Source organism: Stenella coeruleoalba (assembly GCF_951394435.1).
Source record: "Stenella coeruleoalba genome assembly, chromosome: 9".
Classification (NCBI taxonomy): Eukaryota; Metazoa; Chordata; class Mammalia; order Artiodactyla; family Delphinidae; genus Stenella; species Stenella coeruleoalba.
The window spans coordinates 1,927,358-1,940,312 of NC_137155.1; the positions used below are offsets into that span (position 1 = coordinate 1,927,358).

Below are 12,955 nucleotides of genomic sequence, written 5' to 3' on the forward strand. Positions count from 1 at the left end.
TGATCACAATGTAATAAAATTAGAGTAACAGAAAAATTTGAAAAACTCACAAATGTGTGGAAATTAAACAACATAATTCTAAGTAACCAATGTGTCAAAGAAGAATCAAAAGAGAAGTTAGAAGAAAAACTTCATATAAATTGAAAAAAAAACCATAACCTATGGAATGCAGCTAAAGCAGTACATTGTGGGAAATTATATATACAAAATTATATATATATAAAATATAATATGATCTCTAATCAATAATTGAAACTTTTACCTTATGACACTAGGGAAGAAAGAGAAAACTAACCTTAAATCAAGCAGAGGGAAAGAAATAATAAAAATTAAAGCAGAGATAAATGACATAGAAAATAGAAAAACAATAGAATCAATGACACAAAAACATAGTTATTTGAAGATATCAACAAAATTTATAAATCTTTAGCTAGAGGGACCAAGAAAAAAAGAGAGGACTCAAATTAACAAATCATCAATAAAAAAGGAGGCAGTATTATTGACCTTACAGAAATAAAAAGAATTACAAAGGGATACTATAAAAACCTGTATGCCAATAAATTAGATAACTTAGATGAAATAGAAAAATCTCTAAAAGACATACACTACTGAAACTGACTCAAGAAAAAATAGACTATATGAATAGAGCTATACCAAGCAAAGAGATTAAATTAGTAATCAGAAAAAACAACTACCCAGGAAGAAAAACCCAAGCTCAGATGTTTTCACTCATGAATTCTACCAAACATTTAAAGAAATATTAACAATTCTTAATGAACTCTTCCAAAGTCAGAAGAGAAAGAAAAAATTCCCAAGTCATACTCAGTATTATCATGAAAGCAAACCCAGGTAAAAATGATATCACAAGAAAACAGAACTACAGACCAATATCTCATATGAATATAGATACAAAAATTCTCAACAACATTCCAGCAAAATGAATCTGTCAGTATATTGAAAGCATTATACATCATGACCAAGTGGGATTTTATCCCAGGAACCAAACTTGGTTCAACACTTGAAAATCAATTAATGCAATATACCATAACAATAAAACAGAAAATAAAAAATACATAATTATCTCAATTAATGCAGGAGAAACACTTGACAAAATCCAACATCCTTTCACAATAAAAAATTAAAAATCAACAAACTTGGAACGGAAGGAAACTTCCTCAACCTAATAAAAGGCATCTATGTAAAATCCAATCTAACACCACATTTAATAGTAAAAGACTTGATGAGTCCCCCTAATATTACAAAGAAGGCAAGGATATCTGCTCTCACCATTCTTATTCAACAGAGTACCAGAAGCCCTAGTGTCCCCAATAAAAAAAGAAAAATAAGAGGCATACGATTGAAAAGAAAGAAACAAAACTGTCCCTATGTGCATATGACATGACAGTCTCACAAAGAATCTACAAACATTTTTTTTAAAATTCTAGATCAAGACACAAATAATAAACCACTTTTTGTTTACAGTATGTCTCGTTTTGTTGTGCTCCACATTATTGTGCTTAGCAGATATTGCATTTTTTACAAATTGAAGGTTTGTGGCAACCCTGTGTTAAGCAAGTCTATCAGTGCCATTTTTTTCTGCAGCATTTGCTCACTTTGTGTCTTTGTATCATATTTCGTACTGAATTGCTGCAATCTCATGATAAAACTTGAATAAATGGGGAGTTGCTTCTTATGGATGAGCAAAGAAAGTGGTTTTTTTCTTATTTTTTATAAATCGTTTTTCTATATATTAGCAATAAACCTGTGGAATCCAAAATTTGAAATCTAACATCATTTACAATTGTGCAAAAAAAGCCCAAAATAACATACTTAGGTATACACTTAAGAAAGCATGTATATAGAGATGAAAGAGGGAATTCCCTGGCAGTCCAGTGGTTAGCACTTCCACTGCAGGGGGCACAGGTTCGATCCCTGGTCAGGGAACTAAGATCTCACATGCCTCACGGCATGGCCAAAAAGAAAAAAACAGAGAGATCGCAAACATCCCCCAAATTTATCTACAGATTGAATGCAATTCCCATCAAAATTCCAGCAGATACACTGTAGATACGTATAGGATTATTCTAAAATATATAAGGAAAGGGGTGGGCCCTAAAAAAGAAAAACATTTTGATAAAGAATAGTGGAAGGAATCACACTACCTGGTACTGAGGGTTTCTATAGTTACAGTGATCCACACAGTGGCACTGGCAGAGGAACAAACCCCATAGATCAATGGAAGAAATTAGAAAACCCAGAAACAGACCCACACAAATATTCTCAACTTACTGTTGACAAAGGTACAAAAACACTTCAAGAAATCATGCTGGAGCAATTGGATATCCTAATGAAAATTATTAAACCTCACACCTTACACAAAAATTAACTGAAACTGCATCATGTTAAGCAAAACTATCACAAAAAAGGAGAAAACCTTTGCCTATGGCTAGGCAAAGAATTCTTAGACTTGACAACAAAAGCATGACTAATTAGCAAATTTGATAAATCAGACTTCATTTAATTGAAAACTCTGGCTCTGTAAAAATACTGAAAACTATAAGACATCAAGAAAAGAAATTGAAGAAGAAAGAAATAAGTGGAAAGATATTCTGTGCTCATGGATTGGAAGAATTAATATGGTTAAAATATTAAATACTAAACAAAGCAATCTACAGCTCCAACGCAATCACTATCAAAATTCCAATGGCATTTTTCACAGAAATAAAACGCTCAGAAATTTGTATGGAACCACAAAAGACCACAAACAGCCAAAGCAATCTTGAGAAAAAAGAACAAAGCTGGAGGCATCATGCTCCCTGATTTCAAGCTATATTACAAAGCTACAGTAATTAACACAATGTGGTATTGGCATACAACCAGACACACAGATCAATGTAACAGACAGAGAGCCCAGAAATAAACCCATACAGAAATGGTCAATTAATTTACAACAAAGGAGCCAAAAATATACAATGGGGAATAGACAGTCTCTTCAGTAAATGGTGTTGGGAAAACTGGCCAGTCACATTCAAAAGAATGTAACCACTGTCTTACACCATGCACAAAAATCAACTCAAAATTGATTAAAGACTTGAATGTAAGACCCGAAACCATAAAACTTCTAGCAGAAAACACAGGCAGTAAGCTCTTTGACTTACTGTCTTAGAGATAATTTTTTTAATCCAACACCAAAAGTAAAAGCAACAAAAGCAAAACTTTTGTTCACAGCCCATGCAAATAGCAAAACTCAAAAAACCTCATCAATGACCAAAAAATAAACATTAAAGCCATGAAATACCATTATTAGACTATTACATGGGCAACAATTCAAGATACAGTATACTAAGGGCATTTTAGGTAATGAGATTCTCGTGTACTGTGGCGGGGATACAAACTGTACACTCTTTGCAGGGCAACTAGCAGAATTATCAAAATAACACTGTGAAAACCCTGTAGAAGATATTACCTTACAGAATCACCTCAGCAAAATACTAACAATTTAACATCTATAATACAAGAATACTAGTGTGTGTGTTTACACACAGATCGATGAGTGACGGACTCATACACAGAGACGCACAGAGGGACTCAGGGAGGAAGAGACTGAAGGACTTATTTCAAGGTTCCATGCACTGCTGTTTGAGGCAGGGAAAATCTGAAACACACGAAACGATCATCAACTGAGGAATGTGCAAGCAAAATCTGGAATACCATGTGGCATTGGAAAGACTAAAGTGGATCCTTAGAGTGAAACAGAATGACTTATATGATTTTTTTAAGCACAAAAATAGCAGGTCTCCAAAATCAGTTTATTAAATGATGTGTCATCCTGCTGCCACTGGTATAACAGTGGGGCACTGTAGGATATCAAGAGAGAGAAAAATACAAACTCTAGAACGAGAATCCCTAGATTGAAATCTGAGTCCCACAGTCTAACGAAAATTGCAGTACCTACTGTACGGGTTTGTTGTGAGAATTAAATAAGTTGAATATAAATAAAGCACTTCAAAACAAAAGCCTTGCAGGGCTTCCCTGGTGGTGCAGCGGTTGGGAGTCCGCCTGCCCGTACAGGGGATGCAGGTTCATGTCCCGGTCTGGGAGGATCCCGCATGCCGTGGAGCGGCTGGGCCTGTAAGCCATGGCCGCTGAGCCTGCGTGTCCAGAGCCTGTGCTCCGCAGCGGGAGGGGCCACAACGGTGAGAGGCCCGCGTACCGCCAAAAAAAAAAAAAAAAAAAAAAGCCTTGTGAAAATAAGCAATATATGTGTTTTGCTGTTATTATTATAATTACACGTAAAAACACAGCATAAATGCTTGGTAAATATTAGCTATCATTTTCATTACTATAAACCAGCATTCATTTTAGGCACTGTTACACTTGTTAGCTTATGTGAATATACCCTTATGAGAGATTTCAAAGTATATTTGTTATAAACTATATAAACTATACTAAATAACACATATCATATTTTACAGGAAAAACTATGTAACAAAAATGAAGCGTGACTGATTACAAAGTTTAAACAAATTATTTGCCTAACAAAGTTAATATAATTTCTCATGAAAATTATGTCTTTCTTTGGATATATGGAACACCGTTTTTTAGTGTATAAAAATGATCAGGGAATCATTAATAATTCTGCCATTTGTTCTACATCCCAGCTGTGAAAACAATGCTGCATGAGCTTCCTATTGCTTCCAATGGTATATTAACTTCTTAAGCCACAAACCTCGTGGCTTAAAATAACACAAATGTATTATCTCACAGTTGTGGAGATCAGACGTCCAAAGTGAGTCTTGCAAGGCTGGAATCAAGGTACATTCGCTCTGGAAGTACCAGGCTCCAGAGACCTGCCACCTCCTTGGCTTGTGGCACCTACCCCACCCTCTCCTTTCACTGCCACATCTCCTTTTTCTGCCTTTGGGGCTGTCCTGCCTTCCTCTTTAAGGACCCCTGTGACTGCACTGGGCCCACGCTAGTAATTCAGGAGAGTCTACCCTTCTCAAGATCTTAATTACACCTGCAAAACCTGCTACTGTAGGGTAACATATTCAGAAGCTCTGGAGGTGAGACACGGACAGCCTGGAGGACCCTGACTCTGTCTCCATGCGTGGGTCCCAGCCGTGAGACGGAACTTTCACTCAGGCTGTTCTCCTGGCCACTCCATGACCAACTCACCTCTCCAGTCTCAGACCTCAACAGATCAAGCTACCTTTGGACAGGGGTTTTAATACAGTGGCAATTCATGTTCCTGTTCACGAGGATGGCAGTGCACCATCAAGAGGATACTCGGAATTTAAAGGCAGTACGGAGTACAATATCATGCTCATTCTCTGAAACCACGATTTCCATACCACCCTGTTTTTATGCACTGTCTTAAACTGATCTGTACATGTCAATATTCCCCTGAAGAAAAATGATCTTCCCTTACCACGAACCCCTTACAAAGCACTTCACAAAATATAGGCAGGCAGACATTTTTCTTTAATTAAGAGAGACTAAACACAACAAAATCCCTTTAAAACAAACCTGTTAAAGTATGTAAATATTTGTAAACATTAAGAAATGTTAAAATACAACCAAAATCCCTTCTTACCATATACAACATATTTCAGTTGGAGATTTTTAACGACTTCTTCCACAGTAGGTTTATACTCCAGAAAACACGTGTAAACCCCACTCATGCTCTCCTTGAAGTTCTGGAATACAAGGCTTCCTGTGGAGGTCACTTGTGCAGTGCTGTTTCCTAATAGAGGAATAAGATACAGTGATCAGTAGCTTAAATTACATGAGATTGAGATAAAATAACGAAATAGTTTCTTAACAGAGAAAAACCATCCAAATTTACCTACAGAATCACTGAAGGCGTCGGGGACAAAGTCATTGTGTCTGGTGGTTCTTGACAGTGGGTGCCAGGATGAACTTAGTGTCAGAATTTCACTAACCAGAGTTCATCAAGTGAGTGGCTGCCTAAGTGGTAAGAGACTAACAATCACACGTACATGATGTGCTCCTCATCTGCTTGTCGCACTGAGATGGCATGATCAGTACTCATATACATATAATATAGCATATACTTATACATACTATCAAGTAATTATATTTGTATATATGCATATAAATACTTTATTGATGAGTTATGCTCTCATTAAGCATAAAAAATGTATATGAAAGGGATAAAAACAGTGTGTCCAGAACAAAGGCTAACTCAATATAATCACGAACACCTAGGGATTTGCTGTCATTACACAAGGTACTTGGCAAAATTTGGATTACAACCGTGAGGGTTGCAGAAGAAAGAAAACAGGAGACTGGATCACTTGACACCCGAAGTCGCACAATCAGAACTGCAGTGCTGGGAGTCAGAACGTGGACGTAAGTTCCCTTGTCACTTCAGCATCACTTAAGTACCACACTGGGAGAGAGCCATGTTGTGTAATGGGAAAGAAGTCTGATTTAGAGGGTTAGGACTTGGCTTTTAGGTGTGCCTTTCTTTCTCATAAACTGTGTAACTGGGGATAATCACTTAATCTTTCTGAAGTCTAGCTCCTTCATTTGCACAACAAAGAATCATAATATATGATAATATATCTCATAGAATCATTTTTGAATAACAAATACAAGGAATGTTAAAGTACTTGAAAAAGCTATAAATCATTAAGCAATTAAAAATGGTTACTCTCAAAGTTCATAATCACGGGTTTGCACTAGAAAAAATTATTAGATATTAAAACTCACTCAATAATTTAATAAACTATTCATTAGAATTGAAAATATTACCTTAATAAATACTCATCTTTTTCTATTTTAAGAAAATAATTTATTGCCTATAACTGTCAAGTTGAAATTTATTTTGAAGAAATTTATTGCTTCAAAATAAGACAAAAGATGAATGTTCTTAGTGAAGAAATTTTCATTATTCATTTTTTCACTAAAAATGTGTTGAGTTTCTAGCACATGCAAAGCCCTGTTTCGGATACTGAAGGAGAAATGAATAGATGGATATACCCACCCTCAAGGGATTTACATAGAGCATTATGCCTTGAGAACTCCCATTTCTATATCTTGGATGAAGCTAAAAAATGTGATATAAATTTAGAATACGTTTCTATTGTACTGCCTATTTCTTCATGAATATCTTTTGATGAAAGAGTACATATTTATCATAACATGTTGTCTCTCTTTTAGAACAGATTAAGAGGTTTTCAAGTGTTTGCTATACATATATTTCAGCAGACACAAACAGATACATCATAGTAATATGATAAAAGGTGCCCACAAATTGTAAAGAAATTTTAGAATATCATGTCAGCAATGAAGCCATGCATTCCCTGGCAAAAATTTGAAATAAAATTTCCCAAACCAGAAGCATTAATAAGTGTATTAATATATATTTGAATGCCTACTACAATGTTAAATATTATGACAGCCAGAAAATCTAGTATCATACAATTTGTAAGAAAACACTCTCTGGCTACCTTCTTATTTTAAAAAATTTAAAAGTAGCACACTTTGAAAAGATACCCAGATGATTGCATAGCCAAGAGAAGAACCCACTTAACAAATACCACTTAACAAACAGACTTTTACAAAACTAAGTTTAAATGGGAATTTCAGGATGCCAAGGCATATCACTATATACTATATAAGAACTCATACAACAGCAGACAGTCAATAAATAATTAAACTGAAGTCAGGACTTCTTCCTCTAGAACTCAGCTTGATCATCTAAAAATTCAGAGTTGGATTAGATTTCTAGAAGCACATGCCTCAGAGCTCTAAAATTATATGGCAAAATTTAAGCACCATTTCATTACAACTAATTTTTAAAAACAGGTTTATACTTTTGGTTTCTGCTCAGATATGGAGAGTGACTATAAGAGCAACAACATCATACAACAATAAGGAAAAAGACAAACTATCAACTAACAAATTTTCTTGAACCCATCAAACAAATGAGGCAGGTAGGGCAATCAGTAACCCTGAAAACCAGGAATGAACAGGGCCTGCAGGTAGAACCTAGACCTAAGCATTTGCTTCAATGGTCTAAGAACATCTGGCTAAAAGTTTTCAATAAATTGCTAAAAGCCAAGTGCTGTCCAGTGTGAGCATGTGAAGCCTCTGAGGACCACAGATGGGGGCAGGGGGAGTGCAGGGGCAGTTGCACCCTCTTACAGGCTTCTCACCTTCATGAAAATCTTTGGGTGTTCAAAGGAAGATCAGGGGAACCCTGAGCAAGATTCCCACAGGGCACTGGCTAGAGGAGGGGGCCGGCGCAGGGTACTGGCTAGAGGAGGGGGTCGGCAGCCCTGCCAAAACTCCACCCTTGCCCATTTCCCCTACCTCCTGGTGAGGAGCAATGCTTTAACCTACAAGGGAGAAGAAACAAAAATGGTCACTGAGGGCACTGTGGAAACATGTTACCACTAGGGAAGGAAACAGGAAGAAAAAAAACCTCACTCTTGAGGAAGTCAGCAAGAAGTACTAGGCCAACACTAAAGCCGGCAGACAGGCTGAAGCACTTCTAAAGGCCACACCCACAAGATCCAGTGACACCACACCTGCTGAATCAGAACACTAGAGACTGCCCCTCTCTCCCAACTGCCCATCACTAATAAGAGTCTAGCAAAAATGAAGTGAAATCAAGCTAGGAGAGCTGCAAGAAAGATTCTCTCTAGAGAAAGCAAAAAAGGAGAAACCAAAGCCAAAGATGAGACAATGGAGAAAAATAAGTTTTCAGTAACCACAGCAATAACCAATATCAAAGCCAGACAATTCCTGACTAGTTTAACACAAACTCCCAATATTAAAGGCTTAATAATATTTTAAAAAGTGTTCATCTCAAATATAAAAATAATTATCTCAATATTTACTATCTTATTCAAGATGTTCTTAAAAAATTAAGAAGCATACAGAAGGGTAAGAAATGGCACATTTCCAAAATACCAGGCAATGACACAGATGTCAGAAGTATCAGAAAGTTAGTTTAAAATAACTATGAATAATGTATTAAATAATTTAATGGAAAATGTAGAAAGCATGCAAGATCAGATAGGTGATTTCAGCAGAGTCTGAAACCATAAGAAATAATCAAATGGAAATGTTAGAACTAAAACCAAACCAAAAAAATAAAAAAAGAACACAGTAACACAGATGAAGTCTTCCTTCAATGAGCTCATAAAGAGGCTTGACACAGCTAAGAAAAGAACCAATGACTTGAAGACAGATCAAAAGAAATTTACCCAAAGAGAAAAAGCAACAACAACAACAAAAGCAAAACAACACCAAGAAGAATGAATCCAAGAGCTATGGAACAATTTCAAACAGTTACATAAGGGTGACAGAAATCTCAGAAGGAGCAGAGAGATAGGATGAAGCAGAAGAAATACTGGAAGATATAATGGCCGACAATTTTCAAAACTTAATGACAAACCAAAACTACAGATCCAAGAAGCTTATAGAACACCAAGCAGAATAATACAAATAACCAAAAAAAAATGCATTTAGTATTCAAATCACTGAAAGTGAAACGGAAAGAAAAAATCTTGAAATTAATCAGAAAAGTATGGCACACTGCCTACAGAGGGATAAGGACTATTTTATAGCAGCCTTCTCACAAGAAACTATGCAAGCAAAAAGAATACAGAATGCCATCTTTGGAATGTTGAAAGAAAAAAAACTGCCAATCCAGAATTCTACAACCAGCAAAAGAAATAGATAAGCAAACTTTACCCAAAGCAAACAGAAAGGAAATAATAAAGTCAGAAATCAATGAAACTGAAAACAGAAAAATACCAGAGAAAAATAACTCAAAAGCTGGTCCCTTGAAATGACTGATAAAATTGTTAAATGAAAGAGAAAAGACACATCCAATACCAGGAGTGAATGAGGGCATATCATAGAGATCCTGCATATATCAAAAAGATAACAAGAAAATATCATAAACTATGCACATAAATTTGACAAGTTGAAAAAAATCTAAGTTGGACAAATTCCTTAAAAGACACAAACTACAAAAAGTCATAAAATGGTGAGAAGGGAAAATCCTAGTCCTACCTCATTTAGATTATAATCTGTGAACTCTGAAGCCAGACTTCAAAGGCACTTGACTTCAGGTAAGTACCTTGTTCTCTCAATGCCTCTGTCCACATATAAAAGGGAGAAAATGACTGTACTTACTGCAAAGAGCTATTGTGAAACTTAAATGATTAGTATATGTAAATTGCTTAGAACAGAATCTGCTACATGATAAAAGTATACGTGTTGATTATTTTTATAAAATTCGGAATAAAAACACTAAAGTAAAAATATGCTTGCAGAATATATCCACACATGTATATCTATATTTATATATATTTAAATATGTGCATTTACTACGTGTATGAATACACACATACATAGATATATGTATGTATTTGTGCATGTGTATTCATACACGTAGTAAATGCATAAAGAAAAGCTAAGGAATAATATTGTAAAAGTTCAGGATAATGTTTACCTAAGGGGGGTTGGGGACAGAAGAATGGGATTTTTCAACATTAGAAGGTTCAACAGTCATGATAATGGTATATCTTGGCTTCTATAGCAAGCTCAAGGACGTCTGTTTTATTACGCTTCATAACTTACATATCTGTTATACAGATTTGTATTTATCAGATGCTTCATAATAAAAATATTAAGGTAGAGTAAGATATAATCTATGATCTCATTTTTTAAAAAACATAGTAAGGATGCAGTTACAGGGTAAAGCTAAACGTGTGTGTGTGTGTGCGTGTGTGTGTGTGTGTGTGTGTGTGTGTGTGCAGTTATACAGGTTTGTGTGAACATTTAAAAAAATGGGAAAGTCCACACACCAAAAAGAGCTAATTCATCAGAATGGTATTAGGGTTGAAGTAAGAGATACAGGGCTTGCTGCAATAAATGCTTTACCTTTGTAAACCAAAAATGTTGGAAGAGAGACAGAAGAGGGTGGCAGTGGGGGTGAGAGGAAGAGAGCCTAGCAAGTCTAAGACTTGGCCTCTACACTGTACTACCATCTAAACAACCTGGATGCTTCTCTCCAAAGGGAGGCGCAAGTACATAACTACACGTTTCTTTGGTTCAACTGTAGCGGAACTATCTTTGGAATATCCATAAAAAGATTAAAAAAGTACAGTGTAGTTTAACCTAGAGTCCAAAAAGCTTCTCTGTTTTATAAGCTTTAATAAAATTAGACATTTTCCACGTCTCTCTGCAATTACAGTGATAGTACTGAGCTTTAAAGCTGGCAGACAGCGAACTATGACGTGACACTGCACTGAAAACACAACTGTAATCATGATGTCAGAATACCAGGATTTTCTGAGAATAGTCTTCATAAATGCAAAGCCATTGCATCTATATGATTTTATCCTTACCTGGAAACAGCTACGTTTTTGAACATCTGTTTTCCATTATGAAAGTGAGTAATATAGAATGTCACTTCTAGTTAAAGGATTCAAAATTCACTTACATAGTATACTTTGCAATACAAGCTGCAAGACCTGGCCTGGCATCTCAGAGAAGAGCATGTTTCACATCTCAATTTTCAAATCAAAGGAGTAACAAATTACAACACAACAAATCAATACTTAAATGCTTCTATTTTTGAACTCACAGAGTTTTAATAACAAATGTAAAATATATTTAATATACATGCTTGTGTTATATTATTTGCTATTAGAAAGCAATAAAAATAAAGATTGATTTTATTTTCAATATTGGATACCTTTACTCCTGGCCCCCTTCGCTGATTTATATTAACTGCCTAGCCTCTCAGGACCTCTGTCCCTGACCTCTGTTGACCCCCTCCTACACTCTAGTACTGCAGCCAGGCAGAGGTCACGCTGCTCTGCGTACCTCCTGCAAAGCTGGGCACAATGGCAGCCACCAGGTAGTCACTCACCTAGAGCCGAGTAATTCACTTTGGTGACACACCACCTAACCTAAAGAGTGAAGTAACTCTTTAAACCTTGAGCTATTTCAGAATCAACATAAATATTATGGCAATGTACAACCTAGATTGTTCAACTATATAAAATATGAATTAAAACATATTAAAAAATAAATATTTCTTATGAATGTTTCTTCAGCAAGTCTTTGTATGAATATACTGCTTTCCTCCATCCAGGTCTACAAAATAAACCTGTAGGCTTTCACCCACAAGCACTGTCTCAAAACACCAATAAGGGAAAAAAAGGAGAAGAAGGAAGGAAGGAACGGAGGGAAGGAGGGAGGAAGGGAGGGAGGGAAGGAAAAGAGAGAGAAAGAAAACATGGTGAATAGAGCAATAAAGAAAAACTTCCACAGAAGGTATGCAAAAGGTACTTCCTTGAACAGATATTTAGGATGAAAATTCATTATCTGAATTTTCAGCAAGGCTGAAAACAAAAACAGCTAAGCTAATTGATCTTTTTTAAACTACACTGCAAAAACAAATCAGCTTTTAGCAAATGAGATATCAGAATACAAGTAAGATGGGCATTTCAAAATAACAAAATAAGAAGTTGAATGGAGAAAATGTTGACCAAATCAATCATACCAATAGTAATCTCTATGTGGTAAAATGTACCTTCATGAGAATAAGACCTTGTTTTCTCAAAAATCTGAAAACTGTAAGGCTACTATTCAGATGTATCTCAAGTCCATCTTCTCCTCTGGATGAGTACCCGAGTACTAAACTTCCTCTTTTGTAAGCACAGCATCAGTAACATATTATTACACAGCTACCACCAAACCATGCAGTATATTTAAGAGCATGTTTTTCATACTAAAATACTGAATGTTAAATTTAGTCAGTTTTTCAAAATCGGTATTAATATTTAGGTTAAATTCAAATATAATCCATACTGTCTGGTCAGGATTTTAATCAGAGTGAAATATAAGATAAAAAATATAAAATCATAACTACTAATAAAGTCTCAAGTTGTCCCTATGT

The 12,955-nt window shown here is 35.6% G+C and overlaps 1 protein-coding gene across 6 annotated transcripts in view; it reads right to left on the minus strand.

Annotated features, from left to right (window-relative positions):
• ZPBP (zona pellucida binding protein) overlaps positions 1–12,955 on the minus strand; it is a 102,814-nt gene that overhangs the window by 77,748 nt on the left and 12,111 nt on the right. For all 6 annotated transcript variants that reach the window (XR_013829951.1, XM_079932509.1, XM_079932510.1 and 3 more), the window contains one exon: positions 5,597–5,746. Coding sequence is in view for 5 of the 6 variants with exons in the window: in XM_079932509.1 (XP_079788635.1) it covers positions 5,597–5,746 (150 nt within the window). In the remaining variant the exon portion in view is untranslated. The remainder of the gene's footprint in view (positions 1–5,596; positions 5,747–12,955) is intronic.